The 25,667-nt window shown below is 37.4% G+C and overlaps 1 protein-coding gene across 1 annotated transcript in view; it reads left to right on the forward strand.

Annotated features, from left to right (window-relative positions):
* The first annotated feature begins 795 nt into the window (after positions 1–795).
* dpp6a (dipeptidyl-peptidase 6a) overlaps positions 796–25,667 on the forward strand; it is a 430,900-nt gene continuing 406,028 nt past the window's right edge. The window contains exons 1-2 of the mRNA XM_079602703.1: positions 796–1,125; positions 1,520–1,585. Of these exons, the coding sequence (XP_079458829.1) occupies positions 1,529–1,585 (57 nt within the window). The 5' untranslated portion in view covers positions 796–1,125; positions 1,520–1,528. The remainder of the gene's footprint in view (positions 1,126–1,519; positions 1,586–25,667) is intronic.

Raw genomic sequence — 25,667 nt, forward strand, 5'->3', positions numbered from 1 at the left:
TTTTTGAGATCACAGAACTACATAAAGGTTTGAAGGGATTAAAGTAATCAAAAGATGGCATTTATAACCCCTTTTACTTTCATAATGTGACATATTTTCAGATTTAACAAAAACCTAAAGGGGAAAAAAAGGTAACGTTGATATAATTAATTGGACGATGTGCTACATATGAAAATGGAGGCAGATGTTTGAATGGTCTGTGAAGGTTTGTGTTTTAATGTTGTGTGAAACATATTTTATTTAGTCAAACAGTTACTATTGACTGGCCGTTAATGGACAAAAGATGCTTTTAGGTCGGACCAAGCTGGTGTAGTTACAGCATCTCCCAGAATTCTTACCATTAAAACTAAAAAAAAAATAGCTGAAAAGTCATGGGGCAGAACAAGTGGCTATTTTGATGAAACATTACAAAGATAAACTTGCTTAAAAAATAGACAAACATGAGTTCCAAGGCCTTATCAAAATAAACCCATCTTGTTTAGTTTTCATGACATGACAACAGATCATTCTAATAAAATTTTAAGCAGATTCCATATTATCATAAAGCAGAATGAATCTATGGAGAATTCTGTATCGAATTTGTACAATCAGTTATTGTGTAATTTTCAATCAGGACATTTATTGTATTAATTCAATCATTGTAAAAATCAAATGAATCACATCCTTTGCATTCCTTTAGGATTTTGTATGAAATATGAATACTATTTACATTATATGAATATTCTTCAAAGATACACGCGCATGTAAGGGGAATCATGCAATGTTTTAATTGGTGGTTTCCTCCTCTCTGAAGAAGCGCACGAGGAGAGCGATAACTCCAGCAATCTCTCCAAGCCATGTGCAGCAAAACCTTCTGCTTCATCTCTCCACATCTGATTTATGACCACACCGTCTTCTGAGGTCACTTTGACATCCAATAACTCCTTATCCAAGGATTTTTGGGGACTTAACAATAAAGGACAACACGGCTCGTTTTAATTTCATTCACCTCCTTTGGTTTGTGGAAACAACTGACTTGGGACACTTTCTCTAGACTGTGTTTGATTATCAGTGGGAATATCCAGGGGGAGTGTTTGAATTTAAATCCTCGAGACTTAAAAGGCATTCAAAGAAGACTACATACAGGTAATTTAAAGTGGCTTCTTATTCTAATGCGCTGTAGTTGTGTGTGTCTGCACGCGTAAACTAGAACGCTTCTGTGCGCTCCTACAGCCTACAGCGCAGATAGTTTCACAAGGGACGCGTTTGCGTTTTAAAAATTCGGACGCTGCTCAACATAACACAGGCTATTTATGTCAAACTATGTTTCCTTGATGCGCCAACAGGAGACGTTATAAAAACAACGAGACGCGTGTGTGTTTTTCACCTCGTGCTTTTCATTTGTGTAAACAAAAAAAAAATAGCGTTAACAGCAGCGTTCTGGTTTTGACCTGTCGCGTCATGTTGTAGTAGCGGCGTTGGTGTGATGTGTGTGTGAAATTGGATGTTTGCTGATTATTTATTTCCTCTACTGTTCTAGTGATCGAAAATGAATCAAACCGCAGGAGCCACAAACTCTTACAGAAGATGCTCAAAAGGAGGAAAAGTAAGTCGCGGATAACTTTATGCTTTCGTTTGAAAAAGATGAAAAGTGCGAGACACTGAAAGCTATTCTATGGACAGTTGAGTTGAATGTTGACAGTCACATTTCAATATGGAAAATTGTTGAAGCTGTATCCCCTGGTAACGAACAAGATTCAAACTCATCAAGAGTTAAACTGAAAGTGATTTTATAGACGAATATGCTAAACATATACCACCTACTCACTCAACTTTCCTGCAACAATTTAAATCATTAAGGTCAATCTGTGGCTTTGTTGATCCACAGGTAGGCCTCTGGATCTGCAAGTTATTCAAACTAAAAGACAACAATCAGTTCATATGACTCATGCGTTATATTCAAAGAGTTCTGAAGTAGCAATTTCAGTATGCAAAATAGACATGTCATAGTTTTGCAAATTGCAATGGAGCGAATGATTATCAGCGAATGACGACTTCAGTTTTTGTCTGTTCCTCGCTCAAAGCTATTGTATGACTTCATTGAATTTAGCCTTGTTTTACTCGCATGTAAACATTCATCAACTCACACATCAGTTTTGGCAAACGGAAGCTCAAGCATTTTCGCTTGACGTGTGAGAACCAATGAGGTTCATTCTCATGTGTTTTACGCATCACGTTTGAGCTTCCGCAAGAACCAATGAGGTTCATTCTCGTGTGTTACGCAGCACGTTTGAACTTCAGCGAGAGCCAATGAGGTTCATTCTCGTGTGTTACGCAGCACGTTTGAACTTCAGCGAGAGCCAATGAGGTTCATTCTCGTGTTACGCAGCACGTTTGAGCTTCAGCGAGAGCCAATGAGGTTATTGTGTGTTACGCAGCACGTTTGAGCTTCAGCAAGAACCTATGAGGTTCATTCTCGTGTTAGTTTGAGCTTAGGGTTAGGTTAGGGTTGTTAGTCGCAGCACGTTTGAACTTAAAAGGATACTTCGCTGGAAAGATGAATATGCATTTAAATTGGGTCATTTATGTAATAGAAATGTGAAATCATTTTAGAAGTTGGTGCCTTCTAGACTGAGAAAAGCTAGAAAATGTATTTTTGGCTCATGTGTATGAAAGACAACAACTCCCAGAATGCACTTGCTTCACTGCCCTACGAGGCCACTCCAAAGCCACTCCTACCAGGTAACATACTGCAGTATCGGAACAGAAGTAGCTGCAGCTCGAAACTGAAAAGATTGTTTTATCGTGAGTCTCCGTGACGAGTTTGCGACAGCATATGACTCTCTATCTGTGTCCACAGTGAGAGCACTGACACCACCAGTCCGCCCCAGCTCGAGTCTGGCCGGGCTCTTCCTCCTGGCCGCCAAGCAGGTCTTGCTCCTCTTCTGCAGCAGCTGTTCCTCGCTGTATTGCGGCTCGTACAGGTAGCCGGATTCTCGCACCAGATCTTCGAAAGCCCCTTCTGCCATATCAACTTCAAAACTAACTTCCGCCATCGCGGTTAGAATGGCGACTGTAGAAAGCAAAAGCAACAGTTCCTGGGGGCGGGGTTTATGTACATTTTAGGGTTGGTGATGTCACTAACCCGGCAGGAATGTTGTGTAGTCCATACCAGCCGTTTGTTGTAGTCCTTTTCTAATATCTTCCTTTGCTTTGAACTTTGAGTGTTGCAACTTTGCAGATGTTTGTTATGCTCAAACAGCAACATTTCACACTAACTAAAGTTAGAAAAGTGAAATCATACTCAACCACCCCTTTAAGCGAGAGCCAGGGTCATTCTCGTGTGTTATGCAGCACGTTTGAGCTTCCGCGTCAAGCAGGTTTGGTTAAAGGATAATTCCGGTTCTTAAAACTTTGAGTCTATTTTGTAGTTTGTTTTGGATGAACAAGAGTGGTGGACAAAGAAATTTTGACAATGGTTCCTGTCTCGACTTTTTGACTATTTTAGAATTGCCCATGACCGCTTTAGAATGGGAGTCTATGGCCATGCACAAACATGTCCTTTAAACAACCCTTAACATTCGTTTTCAAAACTGTGCAACTCACCGAGTGGTTAGTGGTGTTTGTTGATGTTCCAAAACAAGTAGCGTAGCGAAATACAGTTTCTGTCGTGTTTTATTTGGCATTTTGTAAAATCCCATTGATTTCCGTTGGAGGACTCATTGCTCGTTGATATTACTGCGCTACCGGAAACGGAAAGGGGGCTGTTAACATTTGGTTGTGGTCTTTTTTGGTCTTTCCATCAAGTGGTCGGGAGTCTGCCAACGCTTCAGACTCAAATATCGAGCGGAAGTTTATATGCGGTTGTGAGGTATTTGAAAAAATAGTTCCACTATAGAAAAATTAACGGATTGAAATCATACATTGCGCCGATATATTTGTTTTTAATCATCAACGAACACCCACTCGGTGAGTTGCACAGTTTTGAAAACGAATGTTAAGGGTTGTTTTAAGGACATGTTTGTGCATGGCCATAGACTCCCATTCTAAAGCGGTCATGGGCAATTCTAAAATAGTCAAAAGGTCGAGACAGGAACCATTGTCAAAATTTCTTTGTCCACCACTCTTGTTCATCCAAAACAAACTACAAAATACACTCAAAGTGTTTAATACTGGAATTATTCTTTAAGCTTCTGTTTATGTTCGCTGATCTCTGTGAACTAAAAGCCGAAATTAAATCTGTTCATCATATAAAGGGAACGAGTCTCTTCAGAAAATTTGGACTAAGCTAAACTAAATTCTGGACTAAATTCATATGGATTATGAATTGCTAAGCAGAACACTTAGAATGTAACATATGAGTCATGTAGACTGCTTTTATAATGTTTTTTTTTTCTTTTTCTTCTTAATAGCTATAATCAATATGAATCATTGTATGGAAAATGTCTCCTCTTTGTTCCATGGGGGGGAAAAAATAACAGCATATGAGTTTGGAGCAACAAGAAGTTTCATTTGGTTGAACTATTTATTATTTGACTAATTTCTGTAGATCAGAGTCAGACATGTTTTAAATATACAATGCAGTACAACACATAATTTCATTCAGTATAATTCACAGTCACAGCGCAGTCTACAGTCAATAGAGACAAGGTATGGATGGTCTTTTTACAGGGTAAGAAGGAATCGCATAATATAATTTAAAGAGCAGACTGTAAGTGCTGTTAACAGCTACACACAGCAGCACAGAACACACAGCACATCTGCACCTCACAGTTGTAACTCCTGCTCCTGTAATGTGCATATAGAGTTTGATGGCAAATATACAAATAGTGTTGTATCGATAGAATGTTGCATGCACAGTATGCACACGGTTTCCCCTCAGGCTATCTGAATTCTCTGCTGGAGTTCCCAAAAGAGCAGCAGTGCTTTGGGAATTCAGTCTGTTCTCTTAGCATTCCCAGAACTTTACTGACAATACATTTGGTCTAATGATGCAACTGGATGGTGTGTGATTGAAGTGAATTTTTCTTGGATCCCACTTTTGTTAGACATGGCTATAAATGTGGAACAATTCTCATCTTTCATTCTTTCTTATTGATTAATGCACCCCCACCCCTCAGATGATCGCTGTTCTAGTTCAAACAGAATTTCTGTTATGTGCACTGCAATGCAGAGTAAGATATGCGTTTATTGATCTTGATCTTTCCTGCTCTGGCTACCCTTTCTAGTGTCATCGATGCTCATCACAAAACTGCTTAACACCCTCAACAAACACTTATTTATACTAGAGCTGGTTCCCCAAACAGATTTAGTATCATGAAGCTGAAATAATTAATTTAAATGGTTTATTTATTGCTGCAGTGTCACCAAAATTGCGGTTTAATTTGCATACATGCCACTCTTGCTTTGCATATGCTCTGAAAGGTCACTGATTGAAGGAGAGTATGTGAAGTATGCACTGCTGAGAGATGCATGTCTGATTCTGAGAGTGGAACTGTCATGTTTCATTTGGATCAAATTACTAAGTGTGTTCGTGGTTGTGACATTTTCTCAGCCAATGATATGATAATGACAACTGGGAGAGACAGTCTGCAGGTAAACATGACATCTTCTTGGCTGTAGTCAAAATATAATTAACAGTAAGAAAATGACTCAATTAAAGCGGCTTTTTCAAAAAAGTTAAAATACATTCTCAAAGGAAACTGCTATAAGTATAGTACTGTTTTTTAAATTCTGTTTATATTTTGTGCATGTATTTGACCTATATTGAGATCAAATGTTCAGTTTCCTGCAGTGTAATGTAAAAAGAACTGTTGCATTGACCCCACTTAATTCAAATTAAAATGTTTAACACACCAGTTTTCCTAGCACAACATGCTACTCAGATCCTTCCATAATACTTCTATTGGGTTTAGGCCGGGACTTTGACTTCCAAAACATTACATTTGTTCTGCTTTCAGGGGTAGACCGAGTTGTCTTTCTGTAGATAACCTTTATTTTGTGGTTCAGAACACAATGTAGAGTCCATTGTTCCATCAAAGACGGTAAATGTCCTGGTCCAGTGGCGGCAAAGTAGCTCCAAACTATTATATTCACACAGTTATGGGAGAAAGGTTTCTATTAGTGAATGCAGAGGTGTTCACCAAATGTAGCATTTTTCATTTAAATAAAAAAGTACTATTTTTGACTTATTCTTACAAAACATTATTACAGTTGTCTGATTAAATCACATAGTCTCTGGAAAACGTTTGGTGGACAGCAATGTTCTTCTTGTAGAACAGAGGCTTCCTACTTACTGTCCTGCCATGCACATCATTGTTGGTCATTGTTTGTCTGATAGTGGCAAATGCATGGACATTTTAAAATATATCAACTGTATGGGGACGTTTACAAGACACCATTTTCAACTAAAAATAGAAAACATCCTATGTGTTTTGGCCGCTCATTTTCACGAAAGTGTTGTTTTGGGGGCCTGAAAACGCAAACTTTTTAAAACGGGTTTCAAAGTGCAAGTTTTTGAATACAATACCATTTATCTTCTCTGTGTAAACTTGTGATTTAAGTGTAAAAAATGTATTAAGAAACGTGTATTCTTTTTAAGTACATTTTATATAAAGGTGTCTTTTATTTCAGTAATGTTATATGATATGCAAGCACTTTTTATACTTTTAAGATTTGAAGTACACTACAAGTTCACATTCAATTCAGTTAATCGCACTTCTTTTTCACAAGAATAGTTTTTTTTTTTAGATATATATATATTGAATATTCTTGCAGAAATGTACATATCAAGCACATTGCTGTCTAATTCAGTTGAAAGTAAATGAAAGTTTTGAAAAATTAGCTGTATTTTTGCTAATGATTCAGTTTGAATAAGAAAAATTTAAAGTGTTTTGATGGATTATCTCATTGAATGCTTTTTTAAAGCAATTAAAAAGATCCTCTGCTGACAGACACTTCTGTTTAGCCGACTGTAAGATGAGTTTTGAATATGTGCAGTAGATAGGGAGTTTTTTAGCTGAGTGAATAATAGGATGTTGTTGTGTTGTTGGCCTTACAGTCGCTCACATTCATAGTCTTTGTACTGCCTAAAATCAAGTTCTAGACTTCTTTTACCTGACGCCTGCGGTCTACAGGAATGTTTATGTCTGTAACTGCTGTGACCGTTGTGGTCACTGGTTGATGGCAGCCTTGGCCACTGTTCCTCACAGTGTAATGAGGTATATGTAAGGACAACACCATCAGTATTGTCCCTAAGGTAGGACACACATCACGATATTATTATCTTCATGACAAGGTGACAATGGCAGGAACATAGAGGTGTGAGGGGAAACCTGTATTATCTCTGAAGCCTTGGAGGATTCAGTGTATCCTGTGGACAGATGTGAGAGTGCCACATTGTGTGGGTTGTGTGCCCACTCAAATGAGGCTCAAGAGGAGTTTGACGAATTGTTTTGTAGAAGACATGTCATGACACTATGCTGGAAAAGAGAGCATCTTTACAAAGGAGAAGCCGGATTAATGCGTAGAGAATATTCTACAGAGGCCTCCCTAGTGAAAAAAGTATACTTTATTGTATTAAAAATATATTCACCTTTTCAATAGTACATTGCAAATATGCTAAAAAATGTTTTACTGTCTTTAAATATATTAAAAGTATATTAGCAACATGCTTTTACCTATTTTCACAATACAACCTTTAACACAAAATAAATGTACTTTAGTGTATTTTCTAAGAATATATTTTATGTGTATTTATTTGCACTTTATTAAAAATATAACAATATTTTAAAATTATTACAAATATATTAGGTATATTTTTAACTGTCTGCTGGAAATGATCATTGTAACAATGCACTTACTTTTAAAATACATTATAGTATTCCATAATATTTTGTATTAAGTAGGGCTAAGTATTTGTCTGTTAATGTGCATTTGTTATTGAAGGCCAAGAGTGCAATATGTAGTATTTGGAATAAGCCAAAGGTATTACTGGGTATATACGGTACTTAAATGTAGTACACTTATGGTCGGAGCCGATAGCGTCAGGGGCAAATGCGCCGACATGTAGCGCCGTTGTGCTTCGGGCCACACGAGTTTGAGTCCTGGCTCGTGGATCTCTCTCTCTCTCTCTCTCTCTCTCTCTCTCTCTCTCTCTCTCTCTCTCTCTCTCTCTCTCTCTCTCTCTCTCTCTCTCTCTCTCTCTCTCTCTCTCTCTCTCTCTCTCTCTCTCTCTCTCTCTCTCTCTCTCTCTCTCTCTCTCTCTCTCTCTCTCTCTCTCTCTCTCTCTCTCTCTCTTATATCTCCCTTTGAAACAAATTATAAACACATTTATGGTATTGCTTTTATGTTTCGCACACACTCGTAATTAATTTGTAATGTACTTCTTACATTTTATACAAATAAAGTACACTTTAATATTACTAATCAAGCATGTAATTAGTCCCTACACAGGCATATACTTTAAGTATACTTGAAGTTGTTCCAATTTGGCACACAAAGGTACACTAAATATAAATACAATTTAATTACAACTAAAATATACTTAGTACAAAACTAGTTGTTTCAAAATGGCACACTTCAAGTGTGACACTAATCATTAACTCACTTGAAGTATACTAAAATAGTCTGGCTGCAACTATACTTAGCATTTTTTTTCTCCCCCATCAGGGCTAGGAGCCTATATGAAATATTACAAAAATGCTAATATATTTTGGGTAAGTATATTATATTTAGTAGTCCACTGATACTGCATGGTTTGGTGGCGATTTCGATGTGATGTGTATGGAAGCTTGTTTCCAAAAAGGTTTTACCTTTTAAAAAAGGTAATTGCGACTCACAATTCTGAATGGTGAAAGAAGCTTCCATAACAATTTACGCTAAAAAGGCAGCTAAAAGTGCGTTCTGTTTTCTTCAAAACAGATGAATGTTAGTTCCGTTGATTACGGTGGTTATGTTGGTTGTTGGTACATACGTACGTATCATGGCAGTTCAGAAATGAAATGTCCGGTGAGAGGTACTAAAAACTTTCTTGTTTTTGCTATTTCTTGCATTCTGACTTATTTACACTGTTAAAGAGTTGGATTCTCGTGCTAAACATGGCCAAGGTTTATTTGGACATATGACGGAGTATTTTTTTTGTGCTAAATACACTCCATCAGGGTTCATATATGTTTCGGAAAGTTCTATTTCGAGAATGACCCTATATGACGTCATAATGGGCGGAATTCCATGTATGGGCACTTCTCCCGGAAGAGTGTGTGCACACATCAACCAGAGCGATAGCAAGAGTACGCCTTACATTTTTGTTTTTAGTAAATCAACAATGTAACCAAAGAAGGGCACTGTAAAAAAAAATATTGTGATTTAAACGGTAAAATACCGTAAAAATGCTACAACGTAAAACTGTTAGTTGGTTAACAAAGTTTCTGTACTATTTACGGTGAATATCTGTGATAGATCTAACCGTACATTCAATTTAACCATACAGTAAAATACTGTTAAATTTACAGTTTTTGGAAGTGTCATTGTTTAATTTACAATGAAAAAATGTAAATTGACATTCCCACAATTCCCTGCGTGACACTTCACATTTGATGTATTTTTGTTGAAATAACCATGTTTTTTTTCTAATCAGTTATGTATTTTTACATTCGGTTTTATGTTGCATTAAATGTTGTCAAATTAATGTTTATTGCATTTTTTTTATTTCAACTGTGTTACCATGATGGTGTTTAGTGATTGTATGAATGAGACTGTGCAGCTTGTGATGAGCTTTGATTCATCATGTGACTCATCACCATTGTGATTGGAGGGTGTCAGAGTATTACAATGGTAAAAAACAGATATTAGTACTTCAAAAGATCGGTAAATTAACATTATATCAGATAATGATTTTTTTACTGTAAATTTAAGTTAAGTCTGTAAAAACTAAAATGTTGGTACCGTATTTTTTACGATAGATTTCTGGAAACCACAGCTGGTCTTTTTACAGTGTTTGTTTTTGGATTTGAGGGAAAGATAACCTTCTTCAGCTTTCAAAAGAACCCAGCGTTAAGGGAACAGTGGATCCATTTTTTTTCTTCCTGGGGCAGCAACGGAGTTGTGCATGTGTGTTTGTTTGTTCTCGGTGTTGTGCCAATTTCTGACCCCCGCCAAATTATTACCCCCTTAGTATTGGTCTTTTTAGGATTATGCGTGGGGGAGGGGAGGAGTTTGCATTAGGGGTGTGGTTAAGATTAGGCAATCAGGCAGCGACTTCAACGAGGGGGGTAATAATTTGGCAGCCAGTCGAAATTCGGCACAATACCAGCAACAAGGCCCAGATCCACGCTGGATTTGCAGATTGAATGAAGCGGTCCCAGCGATAAAAGATCCCAGTCATGAGTCAGAACCACAGGTGGTAATTAAAACTGCAAAAAATGTCTGTGTTTTGATGGCAATCATCGCGCAATTGCATATCAGCGTATAGTGAATCAAAAGTTGTCCAGTGATAATGCGATGATGTATTGTATGTGTTTAAATACATTTGTTTAGCTGACCAATAAACGTCCATTTGTTTATTCTAAACCAACTCCGTGCTCGTGACTCTTAGCTCCGCTAAAGGAGCTCGACTGTTTCCGCAAAGAATCGAATACAGCTGCATCTGTCTTTTAAATATGATAAAACTAAAGATATGAAGCAATACTACTCCATAGTAAAAAAATATTAACATGAAATTGTGTGTATTATGTACCCTTTAATGCTCTGCACGTTTAAAAATAACATTGCCATATACACTCAAACATACCCTAAACCTAACCAACAGTGTTAACAAAGGCAAACCTGAGATAAAAACGCTTTTGCTAAAGCAACCATGCCATTTTATCTTACTTCTACAAGTCTTTCAGCTCTTTTATTCAGACTCAAACCCAAGCGCTCCACATCACAAGTGCAATACTGTACCAGATAGAGCTATTGAGAAAGTTCATTACGTCAGAAAAGCTACATATGGAGCGAGTTATGTAACGAAAATGTCAAAACTTTGGCTATTAGTTTACAAATCATGCACTATGGTAAAACTAATTTGAGGTCATATCATAGTATTGTGCCAGGACCCACGCCAAAATAAGTCTTTGGTAATCAATAATCTGCCCAAAATGTATGTGGAAAGAAATAACTGCCACCTTTGTTCATTTTAGCTGGAAACTGCAGTGTAGTTTATGTATACAGAAAGTATGTTTCTGGCTAGTTTCTGGAGTTTTGCTATGTTGCAATATTGACAGCTGATCAGTAGGATACATGTGAGTGCCGTTTGGGACAGGACCATTGGCTCACCAATGAGGTTTGCCTGTTTTAGTAAGGCAGGAGTAATAAATGATTGGGGGCCTGCTGTGTGTGTAAAAGGCAGAGTTTTTATACTGTGTTTGCATTAAGGTCTGGATCAATTTATTGAGTTAAATTTTGCATGCTGTTTTTATTATTATTTTTTTTATCAATATTTTGATTAGTGCAGGGATTCGTGAAAACTGAAAAAAACGGGGAATGTTATGTGTGTGATTTTTCAGGTTGGAAAAGTCATTTCATTTTTTAATTTTTTTTTGCATAAATATTTTCCTCAAAGTTTCTATGTATATTCTAAAATATTTCATTAGTCAAAAATAGCTATTTGTGAATACACTAAATAGATTTTTAAAACTTTTATCCAGGAAACGACCTGAAAATCATTGGTCAAAAGGTGGGAAACCTGATACTTTTTTTTGTGTGGTTTTTATAATTTTTTATGAATTTTTACAAATAGTTTGGGAAAAATTGTCACATTTGCGCTACCTGGAAAGAAGATATCAAATATGCTATTATGCACTTTGGTTAATAATAGCTTGTAAAATATTGTTTCTTTGTCCCTGCTGGCAAGCTGTAGCAGCAGTTAACCACTAGAGGTCCCTATTGTAATACATTCATATAGGGAAAGGTTTGGTACTGTACATTTAAAACATGGTTTTGCAGCATATGCTGATTTTGCTTATCGGATGTGACAGTTTAATAAGAAAATGGTTGTGAGTTTATGTCATCAATTGAGTCCGATGTACATAAAAACTCTGATAAAGAGCTGTAGATTCTTATTTGATTATGTGCAGGCAGAATTACAGCCGTTCGCTGAAGTAAACATTGTACATGACTGTGCATATATTGAGCTATATAGCTAAGCTCGACTTTAAAATAGGGCTGAGGAAGAACATGTTTATGGTGTCGGAGGAAAGGACAAGCATCCCAACAAATCAGCATAACAGGATTGGATATAGGAGAGGGTATCTTTGCTGTGGTACTGTGCTCACTAGTTATGTCTAGACAATTTCCTCTGAAAATAAGACCAAGAATAAACAACTCCCGCTGTGATTAGGAAGAAGTGTCCTCAAGTGCTCTCCAAACTTTCCCAAAACTTTTAAAACGAGCACTAAAGAACACCTGCTTGAGGAAATCTGAGTCTCCCATGACTTTCCCAACATCTGTTAAATGATTGCGGTTGTAAACCTGAGTGGTTCCTTCTTTATTCTCCATGGAAAGACACACAGTCCGTTTCATTCTCAGTTTTACCTGGAGGCAAGTTCACAAGAGGTGTATATTCACCATGAGGCTATATGTCATAGTTTCCTGATTGCATTCAGAGATTGTAAGCATTAGAATGCTTCACTGCTTACAGGATACACATATGGAAGTGGTGGCTACTGGCTAGTGGAAGAGTTTGTGGTTTTCACAGAGTAAAGGTGTAATAAATATACTCGAATGATACCTCAACTTGCATGTTCAGATGCTTTTCAGAGATAAATTCAGAGATTTATGAAAACAGGCTTTCGATACTACTTTCCTTGACCGAGGAGACCAGAAAATAGAGACTTAGGGTTGGACTCTTAAATAACTGAAAATAATCACCTAGAAACCATCCAGAATAACCTAGCAACCATATAGCAACACACGGGCATTGTGACAGTGAATTTGCAAGGGCAAATACCATTCGCATTTCCTACAGTTCCTCTTTAAATGCCATGACAGTAATGTGGGGTTTTTGTATGGCGCTGTCCATGGTGCTGATGGGTCCTGGTGCTGAAGTGCTGGACAGTTCCTGACCTAAACAACACCCGCAAATGTCCATTGTTTTCTACTAGACTCTTGGTTTAAGTGAGATGACTCACTAAATAGACTGTAAAACAGAATTTACATGCTGTTTGTGAGAGATTTGCATTTCTACATTATTACAAAAAAATCTGTTTTTTGTTTAAGGGTTATGTTTAGTTCTGTTAGTTCATTGTGTTTTGGTTTGGTTCTGTCCTGTTCCTGTTCCCTACCATTTGTATGTTGACCTAATGTCCTAGTGTGTGCCTGTTAGTCACTAATTGTGTTTACATGTTGTTCATTTAGTTTCCTTGTTTACCCATGTGCATTTAAACCTTAATGTCTGTGTGTTCATTGTTCTGTGTTGTTTTTATTTATGCGGCTCTGTTGCTCCATATGATCTCCTGTGTATTCCACTGTGGGTTATTGGATTGACTTTTCTTTGTTCGAGGTCTTCATTATGCACTTTATTAATACAGCAACTCATGACAATCAGAGATGGAAGGCTTTTACCAGGTTTTTACTCTGACTAAAATATACCTAGATTTGGCGTTTTCTACAGAATTTTTTAAGTTTTCCTCTGCTATTTGCCTTGCTAATGTATCCTGAGTGGTTGCTAGCATTTTGCCATGCAGTTTCCAGGATGTTTTGAGTGGTTGAGAGCCTACCTTTAAGTCTCTGTGATATTCTGGCTTATAGATATGGCTCAAGTCCCTCCTTCAATGTAAGTCTGTGGGATTTCTGCACCCATTATATTTTTGACAATCTTATATCTAGTTTCTTTGAAAAGTAATGCATCACATGACATCAGCAAGCTGCACAGTTTGAGGAATCATTCATGTCTGTATCAGAAATGGTGCAGAATGATTGTTAATATCAATGTTTAAACAATGTATGTTTAAATATTTTTTGTGTGTGTGTGTATGGTTTATGGATTGGTATGTTTTTGGTCAGTGTATGTGTGCACCAGAGTCCAAGACAAATTTCCCCACCGGGGACAATAAAATGTATTGAATTGAGCTGAATTGGATATCACCAGCCATATGAGCAATTGTAATAGTGTAACATTGTAAATAGACAGGACCCAGTCAAGTCAATGTTAATTTAGTCGACAGAGAACATAAATCACAATAGTCCTGGGGCCCGTACCATGGTAGTTCAACAAACTCAGGGTTATAGGATTAGTTTTGAGTTGACAAAACCAAACCAATCCAACCAGGCTTTGTTGGTATCATCATCAACATCAACGCTGATCATCAACTTTCTCTGTCAACTCCGGCTTGAACCTGAGTTTAGGTGTGACATCGGTAGTGAACAGCCAATCACAAGCTGTGGAACACTGAAACTAAAATTGTACATGTGTAATGGATTGTGTACGGGTGTAATAATTACATAAATATTCAATCATACAAAATTATTATTATGAATAAGCAGCCGATTTTGTCTTTTAAAATCATTTGTTATGTAGGGACCTTTAATTTGGAGCAGAAACAGGGGGAGTGTCTTTATTGCATCAGATGTGTCACTTTGCTTACAGGTGATTGGTCCAATTTCGGTCTGAGATCTCTTACCCAGTACATAACCTGCCCTGGAGCAGGTTACCCGTGAAGCGTAAGTTACTATGGCGATGAACACTGCTAAAAGCCAAACCACTTTCATGGTGCCAGAAACCCAGGGTTGGCACAAACTAAACTGAAACATAGCTGGCTAGCCTCCTAAACTGGCTTCATGGTAGGCTGTCAATGGAGAGACAGAAAGCTTTCAGATTTCATCAAAAAGATCTTCATTTGTGTTTTGAAGATGAACAAAAGTCGTACGGGTTTGGAACGACACGAGGGTGGGTAATTAATGACATAATTTTCATCTTTGGTAGATAGATGATGAATAAATCCAAACGACAGATGAGGCTGATTAGAGTTAAGGCACCGACACACTACAAGATAATCGGACCGATTTTGGGCCCAACTCTCCCCTTCCGACAATCCTAGGGAAAGTCTAGATTATCTTGATGGTTCTACAGATTATTTTATCAGATTTTTCTGTGGTGTGAGGTGTGTTGGAGTGATTGAATCTGCTCATAAGAACGTCGGGCTGCACCAAATCCTGTTGTGTGGGGGGAACCCCGAGGACAAACATTCACACACTCTGTAGATTGTGCTCTATATATTGTCACGTGGAACAAAACGATACCCAATCAGAAAGCGATCTGACTGAAGACGCAAGCACAACACGACTTAATCCGAACCTTTTTCTTTTTTCTTTTCTTTAAAAAGCAGTCCATACACTCTTATCGCCATTTCTTCTTGCCCTTCGTCCGCCATGTTTGTTTACTCTAAAGTCACAATTGACCATGAGAGATTTTGCAAGATTTCCCGTGTTTTTTGGTGAATGGAATCAGTTTGTGTGTGGTGTGCTGTTTTGGTCACATCGCAGCACTCCACGCACTATAGGAACAATACTGTTAAATCCATGTTATTTTTTATCGCCATGTTTGTGGTCTCTCATTTTGAAAATCTTTTGGTTTTGGCCAGCCTTTAGACTATGAACTTAAATAGGAAGAAATTCAGTCAGACAGTCCAATCTGTATAATCAAGGCTGGTTTGTGATCGACCAGGAATCCAACGTTTAATGAAATAAAAGCACCAAGAGACGGAAGCAACGCCAATAAAGTCTAGATAAGAGAACAACACTGTGAGACAACAACAACAAACTGACATGGAATGAACACACACACAGAAGTGTGTATAGAGGAAACAAAGGTGAGGAAGGGCTTGATTAGACTCATCAGCTGATAAGTTGCTAGATGCTGAACGAATCAGCCATGCCCACAGAACGACAACAGCAACGAATATAAAGACCTGACCCATGACAAATAGCGATGCCTGGCAAACACCAGTAATAAGCTCATTGAAGTTTATGGTGGAACATCTAAGTTAGAGCGAAGAGAAGCTTTTATCCTGTCCTCATTACAAAATGATAATTAAATAAAATATTTTGTCTCTCTATTTTGAGATAGGATGAAAACATTAATTACTATTCACTGATATACATGCAGTATCATTATAAGATTTTATATTATTCAAATACATAGTAATTGGAAAAGTTCTGCAATCAGTAAAAGAAGCAGTGTTGGACTTTTGGTAGTTTCTTTTAATGGCTAATTTTTTAATTAAAAAAAAAATACGAGGAAAAATCTATTCTCATCTAATTTATTTTTAATCTTTTGATTGTACACAACTAATCTACTAACCTCAACTGAAAGTAGGGACTTGACCCGGGCTCAGAGGTGATGGTAGTCACGCTGTGTTTTGCATTGAAGTGTATCCCATAATTACAGTGGCAAGATTATCCAACAGCGCAGCAGTGAGCTCATTCAAACGTGCCAGCTATCGAGCGTTAATTCATTACTCAGTCTGCTCCAATCTATAGTTATCACTGGAGGTTCCATAGCACAACTTATTGAAATAAGCATTGATTTGAGAGCGCAGTCTGCGGTGGGGTGGAGTACTTAATTTATTGTTTGCAATGTGCCTAATTATTGCTTTTGAAGTGTTTTCATTCTCATTAACTAAGTCTTTTTCTCAGTGGCTGGAGAGGGGAAACCACATCATCAACCTAATGCAATGCTCAGTAAAGCTGTCTGACTCACGCCTTAAATCAAATATTTCAGAATATATGTTAGTAAAAGCTATATAAGTTTTAAAACTTAGCTTTCCCTTAAAGCTGTGATAAATAAAACTACTGCAAACCGTAAATCATTCATGTTGCATGGTTTATTTCAATATTCTCCTCCCATATTTTGCGTCTGAAAGGCAAACACCTGCAAATAAGGTCCATGCCTTTTAATTGCTAATTTTTCAATGCATGCTTTTATTAAACCTCACAGTACCTTTTTAATGCCAAAAAAAGGGGTTGTGCCGGAGTGAACATGAGCAAAATCTGCACGGGGATCCTTTTTGGCCGTCAAGCCAAACTCAAACGTGATGATTCCTGTTGAAACGACTGGATTTCACTCGTGAAATTTCGCAGACCAGCGGTAAATGTGACCGACCCTTAAGAATCAGTTCATCAGAGACTGGAAAGCACGGAGGCACAGCCACAGATAACTTAGGGAATTAGACCTTGAGTTTAGAGACAGCAAGAGACAGAGAAGACCATTTATAATTCACAAGCTCAGACACTTAATTAGGGAAGCAACTTTCTGCATGTCAACTAACGCTGTGTTCTAACCAGACGTGACCTGATGAAGCGACAAGCGATAAGCTATCTTTCCCATGTAAGTCTGAGGTTTTTGTCCTTATCAATCACAACCATGATAAGTGATGAGGAACAGGACATTTTGTCACATGGTTTCTATTTCTACCCAGATGTGCCTTTGCAGTGCAGGTAAAACAACTAATACAATTTATAATAGTCAAATATTAAAATATGTATAGTCCAAATACCTGGCAGGTTTTGAATATAAAATATGCTTTTTGCTTTATATGTTATACATTTAAATGATAGTTAATAGCTCATGCTCCATAATTTGCTAAAAAGGACATGCATATGTGAAATGTATTAATTTCATTTTCATTTTTAGTTTAGAAAATCTGCAACTGTAATACTCTCACAGAGCAAATTAACATGTTTTTTTTATCTGTAAAGCACCCAACAGTTCAAATAAATGCAAATGAACCATTTCTCAGTATCATATCATTTATGCATAAGAATCAAATGTTCATGGAATGATATGACTACAGTATTAATAGTCTAGTATTCTAAATTACTTGATGACATGGAATATGAATGAGATTATAATTAAAAAGGTCTTAAATCCAATCTCAAATTCAAGCAAAAGGAGGATCACGTCCCTAGTGGTGCACATGGTTTTGATATTAAATCTTCAGTAAGCATGTATTCAAAGGGTTCACCATATTTTGAAAAATGTTTTAGTTGATTTTGTCCATACGACGAGAGTCAGTGGGGTCCAAAACAACAATAAACAACAGTGATGGAAGATTTATATATGTATATCTTCTTTTATGTTCCTCAGATAAAAAAAAAAGTATTGTATGCAGATTTGGAACAACATGAGGGTGAGTAGGGAAAGTGGGGTGAGTTGTGCCAGTTTTTACTCGAAGTGACTTTAAAGTGAGGCCATGACAGTAATGCCTTCAACTTAAAGATGTACATATATTTCAGGATGTGGGGCATCCCTGAGAACAATAACTTTGGATCTGAAATAAATTGTTTCAGAAATATAGCTTTTGGGAAAAAAAGTGGTCTCGTGGCACAACTTGCCCCTGGTGCGGGGTAACTTGTGCCTTTGGGGGAATACGTTGGGGTAAATTGTGCCAGTGATTTCTGAAGTAAAACAGCACATTTCAATGTTATGAACTGTAATGCTATATAAAAGCAAGACAAATTCAATACAAAATTACTAATTTAAGGTTTATTTAGATATTGTCACCCTATTCAACTGTTAGAATACCATAGCATGTGTTTTTCCTATACTATGGTCAATTGCATAGGGATTTTGTATTGAACATAACTCTGGATCACAGTGTCACAGAGACAAGAGGGCGGGCTCATTTTACTCAGACGACCAATCAGTCTCTCAAGATCATTGTGAAGCTATCAAGCCACGCCCTAGCAACCATTTAGATCACCATAGCAACACAATATATGATATTTGTGAATCATTTCAGGCAAAAAGGCTTTGGCGATAGATGCCTGTTGACATAGAATGCTGTCTGTCAATTATGTAACATATAAGAATAAAGTGACTAGGCTAATTTCTAAACATCCTGTGATTTAGGCCACTTAACTTAAAAACTTCTCTTTAATAACATAGTGCAAACTCAAAACTGAAATCAGTGTTAGCTAAATTAAACAAATGGTAGGTAGGCCTAAGTCAAACACTGATGATGAGGCATACCCATCTCCTCACTTCTCCAGATTATCGCCTGTGAGTATGTAGGTCTAGGTGGTCTGGATCTGGCACAACTTAACCCAGGCCCTTTGGCACAAATCACCCCAGACCCACAAGTTTGAAAAACTAGCATGATCCAGCAGTTAAGAGCTAACTTCATGCTAACCGTATAGACTCCTTGTATAGCCTGCTAAAGCACTAAACCATTTGTGAAATGTTTTCAAACTTGTCTATACTTGTTCAGACACTACAATCAAAAAACCTTAATCATAGAAATTTTACTTTGAAAGGAAAAAAACTGTTTTTTGAGCTAAAATGTGTTTACCTCTCATGCCATGTGTCTCTCTTCTTTGGAGAATGAGTAACATTTATTGCTTTTCAAAATGATGTGGTCACATGACCAATTTCTCCTATGGTTTTCCAGAAACAAGGGGTGGATCTACTTCCCCCCCCTGGCACAAATCACCCCACTCTCCCCCTAACTGCATTTTCTATTTTGGGTGAACTATCCCTTTAATTGTCAAGATTAACTAAAGGCTATGGTCATTTAGAAGGATATTGGGTCAGGCCAGGACCAGGCTGGGCTCACTGTCTCTGGCTTTGACTCAGACAGAGGAAGGCCGTTTTTAAGTTTTTAATTACTAGATGTTGCTGTCTCACACACACCAACTCACTGCCGTCACCACGGGCTGACAAACACGACTGATTGAGGCCTCAAACCCAGCGGATCGGCTGCATAAACTCTGCCTAATGAATTCCTGCCCGGCGTTTCTCCACCTCTGCCTCATATTAATAGTGATTAGTGACACTTTTGTAAGCTAATGCAGATTGCTGCTGGGGAGAGAGGGTGATGGAGGTGATACTTGTTCCAGGGAAAGAGCAGAGAGGAGCAGATGAGAAGCATCGCTGCTGTGGTGGACCGCCGCTGGGACAATGTTGTCGTAAAACCACTAGACGGACGATGTGATTTATTGTGTGTGTGCAGATTGTGCTGCAATAGCAGATCTGTGAACTATTTGATCAGCTGCTGTGGTTTAGCTCCGGCCCTACTGTAATAAAGCATAAAACAGTTGCTATGGCCATATCTATCCATCCATCCATTTATCCATCTATCCATCTATCTATCTATCCATCCATCTATCCGTCTGTCCGTCTGTCTGTCTGTCCATCCATCCATCCGCCTGTGTCCGTCCATCCATCCGCCTGTTTATCTATCTATACACTTGTTGATTTTTGCAGTTTTCATTTGATTTCGTAGTGTTTTCAATGTGAAGGTGATTGACAGCAGGAGTGCTATGAGTCACACAGATCTCTCTGCCCTCTGAGTAAACGGCCGTCTCCAGTAAACGCTGAGGTCATGACAGTCCGTCTGCCAGTGATTTCACACACTCTCAAGTTGACTCGAGCTCGAGGAGAGGAACTCACTGCAGTGCTACAAGTCACATTTAGAGGGACAGTCACACTTTTTAAACTTACTAATACCATAATGTAGTTTCTTTAAAATGCTTACAGGAGTTTGCCAAAACATGAGGCACTCAGATGTTTACATGGATTACATATTCTATATTCTAAAGTCATTTATACTCTGCAATATTATTGCTCTGTACTTAGCAAATATAGACACAAATATGCTAATGAAGAAATCAGTAATTATATAATCAAAATTGGGCCTGTTTCTAATGTATCCTATCCAATATTTATCCTTCTTGATGTAATTATTTTAAAGGTGTCATGAATTGGGAAATCAAATTTTCCAAAAAAAAAGGGTGAAAGACCGCCTCAGCAGAAGAAGATCAACGCCTTTGACACTAACACTGGATCGACCAACTAAGTGATAAACATGCATTTTAAGAGTGATGGTCCTTCGGATGAGACGTTAAACCGAGGTCTTGACTCTCTGTGGTCATTAAAAAGTCAAGGTTGTCCTTCGAAAAAGAGTAGGGGTGTAACCCCAGCATCCTGGCCAAATTTGCCCCTTGTCCTCTGTCCACCATGGTCTCCTAATCATCCCCATATACTGATCGGCTTCATCACTGTCTCCTCTCCACCAGTAAGCTAGTGTGTGGTGGGCGTTCTGGCGCAATATGGCTGCCGTCGCATCATCCAGGTGATGCTGCACATTGGTGGTGGTTGAGGAGATTTCCCCTTCCATATTTGAAGCGCTTTGAGGTCCCAGAAAATAAATGTAACAAATTATTATTTATTATTATTAGACTAAAAACACATCTCTTTGGCCTAGCATACACAACACATTATAGACTTCTATAATTCAATGTTAGGCTGCATAGTTTAGATCAGCCGGAAACGGGAACGCTTCCCATAATTCCTGATGTACTTGGTACATCATAAGATGGATGGCGTCTACGCTAATATTAGTCTCTTGGTTTATCCCGAGGTTTATCGCTGTCTGCCGGATCCAGGCCGTATCCAGATCTGATGGATAGACGACAACTAGGACACGACGACAACGCAGTCCTGAAGTGTCAACTAGTCTCTCCCCTGTGAAGGCCTCCTTCCCTTTACCTCTATACAGATAAAACGTTGTCAGGATAATAATTCCGGTTCGCGCGACTACGCAGACGCGACCAACAATATCTGAATTATACATTTTAGGCCTAACAAGTAGTTTGTTGAGGGTTGATTTGTGAAGGACTACACGCCTGCGCACATATATATTCAAAGGCGCATACCTATGGACTTAACACGTGATGCGCATGTGCGCGCCATCTGCGTTTTCGCTGGTTTGCTTTTTTGAGGTTTGCGCAGACAAAACGGATAATCGTTTGCACCTTCGGATCTATTTCAGGGAGTGCGTTCTCGAGACACCAGGCACTTTTTGTGCGGATGGGCGGCCAGAGCGCGTTAAGTGTTTTCTGTTAGAACGGTGTTGTGTTAGCGGCCCCTAAAGTTAATGACTAATGATCTTCGCAACTTCCCTGTTACGCTAATTTCTATTATCACTGTAAAGCTGCTTTGAAACAATCCATACTGTTAAAAGCGCTATATAAATGAAGGTTAAAAAAAAGTGCAAAATGTTGTGCAATGCCAGGTTGTGGAAAAACACTGTCACTGCATAACCTTGCTTCTGATGCTGGATTTGCAGAGAGAATGAAATAAAAAAAAACAATGCTGTGCCTTCTATGTTAGATCCGACAGAAATGGCGTAAACCTAAAAAAAGGTTTTACTGTGTCACTATTGCTTTGTTACAGATCTTTTGATATGTACTGATTATCTGCACGTGTCTAATCAAAATCACAAGTAACCAGTGATTTCAGATGTTTTTTGTTGATGTTTCAAAATCATTTATTGCTATGTCTGTGTCAGTAAATCAAACCAGTGATGAAAATAGTAGGATGAAAATAACCTGTTATTAAAACTATGATTAAGTTATATATAGAAAGCGATCAAAGAACACTCCTTTTACAATCGCTGGAGCTGTCAATCAAACAGCAAGAGTTTATCAGACTGAGTTCTGGACTCTCGCCAAAACTCCCGTTATAATCAACGAATCTCTAATTTACACCGTGTTTACATCGAGTAAATGCATGAAAGCATTCGTGAAAGTGCAGAAATCGAACTTCAATGACGAGATCACTGCATTCATGTCTGTCATCGGCCTCATGTTCATCGCTGCAACCTTTCATGCCGTGATCTAAATATGATTCTATAGATCTAAATATAATGCTATAATCAACACTTTTCATGATTAGTTAACTTGAGAGCTGTAATAGTAAAACGTGCTAAAAAATTTTGAGAGAGTTCCACATAGCTATTTAATATGCAAAGATGTTAGCCAATCAGCAGTGGGCATTTACATTGAAGTTTTACAATGGACATGCCTCTTCAAACAGAGTGTTCAGATAAGAGGGCTAAAATCAGGGTAGGAAAAAATGCCCTTTATTTCTAAATTATGACAATTTTGTAAAAAAATCATACTAACATTATAAGTGCACCCCAGGAAATATTTTAAATAATAAAATAATGCAATTTATGACCCCTTTAACGTTTCCTTTGGTTCAAAACAACTAGGTGCAGCCTCATTATCTAATTAGTCTAAGAACCATATTCAAGTCTTTAATCATCCTACCTTTTGATTTAGTAAAAAAAAAAAAAACACATCAAAGATCCTTTTTTGTGGAACGTCAAAGCCGACCTGGATTTGAAGTGACTGATAAACAAGAGATAAGGCTTAGAAAACCTTCCATCTACTAATAAATATAGCCAGTCACCATGCACCCAAACATTCTAGGAAGTGCTCAAAGTGAAACTGTTAACCAATCAAATACACTCACACAGCACATAAGGCCGTCTAAACAGGCACACTGAATGCATTATGCCTCAGTAACAGTCCCTTTGACCTATTCACAGTAGGAATATCAGATGCATTTAACAAATTCTCCTTAAATATTTGGACAGTACATTCCCACAGTACGGTCCCCCTGGTCACACCTCAAATATCATTCCCCAAGTGCTTCCTCAGCTTAGTGTTTGGAATAGGAATTATTTCATTGAAATGCACAGTGTTGCCATCTTCCTATAACTGCAGCTGAGTGTTTTATTGACTATTTGAAAATGGCTGGCAAATAACCTGCTGTGCGTGCCGAGACAACCCACATGGCCATGGCCGTTAAAAGAAATGATTTGTTGAGTATGAACCACACTTAAACCTCACTCATGTCGTACAAGAGTGCAAATGAGCAGTCGTTTGGATGTGACAGGGAATGCCATGCAATGGAACATAAAAATGGTTTTATGGGTGTAGAATCATCCCAATCAGATGTTTTTAAATCACTCACTGACATTCCTACATTATGAATGATTGCTCCAAAGATCATTTGTGTGGTTATAAATGCACAAACAGCTAAACTCTAATGGGTCATTCGGGTGTTATACTCTAAAAGTAAAGTTCAACCTAGTGGTCAACATGGCATTTTTAATGGCCTATTCGTGAATGGCCTCACACTTTATTGATGATTTATTAATTTGCATTTTATTAGAATTTCTACTCATTTTTACAACATTCCAATCAAATATCTGTATGTCATAAACTGCAGCTGCCAAAAAAAAAAGACGTTTAATGGGCTGAATGTACTTTTGTAACAATGTATACTAAACATGTTACATTTTTTATCTTTTGGGGTTGAAAGTTACAGGGTTAAAGGAAAAAAACATCTAAAACATCTAGAGATAAACTACTAAGTTTGATAGATATAGTATAAAATATAAGCATCATTTATTGTAAGTTTTGCATTTAAAATGTAATAGAGATGAATAGCTGATATTCTGATATACTTATGAAAATGAAATTTGTGTTTTAAAATACCTTTTGCACTACACACTAAACAGAGTTAAATATATAAAATAATGTGAATAAGTCCTGAGTACATTATATTGATATTAAGTCAAAAATAAGGTAATGAGACAATTTCCTTAGAATGATGCTGAATATGAACACAAGCCGTTACAGTAATGCCCTCTTCCTTTCTTCTTTCCATCTTGTTTTTCTTCATTTTTGAGTTACTAATATTTCTATTTCTGTTTCGAGATATAATATTTGCTAGTTAAGTGTTTCCTTTACCATTTTTGTTCCTTTTATTGCTCTTATTCTTAATTATTGCTGTTACTTTGATAAAACTTTCCACTTACAATATAGTTCAACAAAAGTATTGAAAAATGAACACAAGCACAGCAAACACAAGATAGCATTCCAGATAAACTGATTATATAACTTATATAAACAATTATTGTTTATTACAAAATAAGAAATAAATGAAGTAAATATGTACATAAACAATGTGTGTAGAAAAGAGTATTCTCTGGTGATTTTAAATGTTATAATAAGCAGGTGTTATAGACCTTGCAGTTTTGGTTGTCAATGCCTTGATTTAGTCAACGCACAACTAGTGAAGAATTTCATAATACACAAAGAGAGCTTTGTCATCTGGAGAATAATGAGACAGGTGTTCGCTCCAGAGCAATTGACACTCTATCAAAAGTGAAGAGGCATTTTATCTATGTCACCACAGATCTTGGGGGTTTGCAGAATATATGCTGTATTTGTAATTTTATTCATTGATCAGTCTATGTCAGTGAAATCGACTATAAATGTCTTCTGCTTGTGTTTTAGTTGTGCGTTACAAATATACAGTGGCCCCAGACAATATTTGGTCATTACATTAGGTAAAAAAATTTGTTTTAAATACTGAGCACAAGGACACTTTTCAGGTAAAAACATTTTACTGAAAGCGTTTTGAAATAAAACAATATGCAGTATATAATGTGCAATATGAAAACAAAACATTGTGACACAATGTGGTTAGTCACATGGCATGAATGGATATTTTTCAGAGAATGGATTTTTCGAAGTTGTACTTTTTACAAGAATATTTTTTTATTTTTTTATTTTTTATGTCATATTTAATTCAATGTGTTACTTGAGGATTCTATGTAATTATTTGTGAAATTTAGCAATTTCTGACAAAATATTGTCTTTGTTTTCCAGTGTAGGAGTAATGATAATGGTTAATTTCAAACCTCATACTTCTTGGAAACACACAAGTCAAACAGATGCCTTAAGCCCAAAGTATACTTCAGCCGTCCAAGTTCCACACGATGTAATATTCGTCATCAGGAGTGTCCGTGGGCATCTGCGCACACAGTCTGCGTTCAGACCAATTTCATGTG

The sequence above is a fragment of the Phoxinus phoxinus genome (assembly GCF_949152265.1).
Source record: "Phoxinus phoxinus genome assembly, chromosome: 24".
NCBI lineage: Eukaryota > Metazoa > Chordata > Actinopteri > Cypriniformes > Leuciscidae > Phoxinus > Phoxinus phoxinus.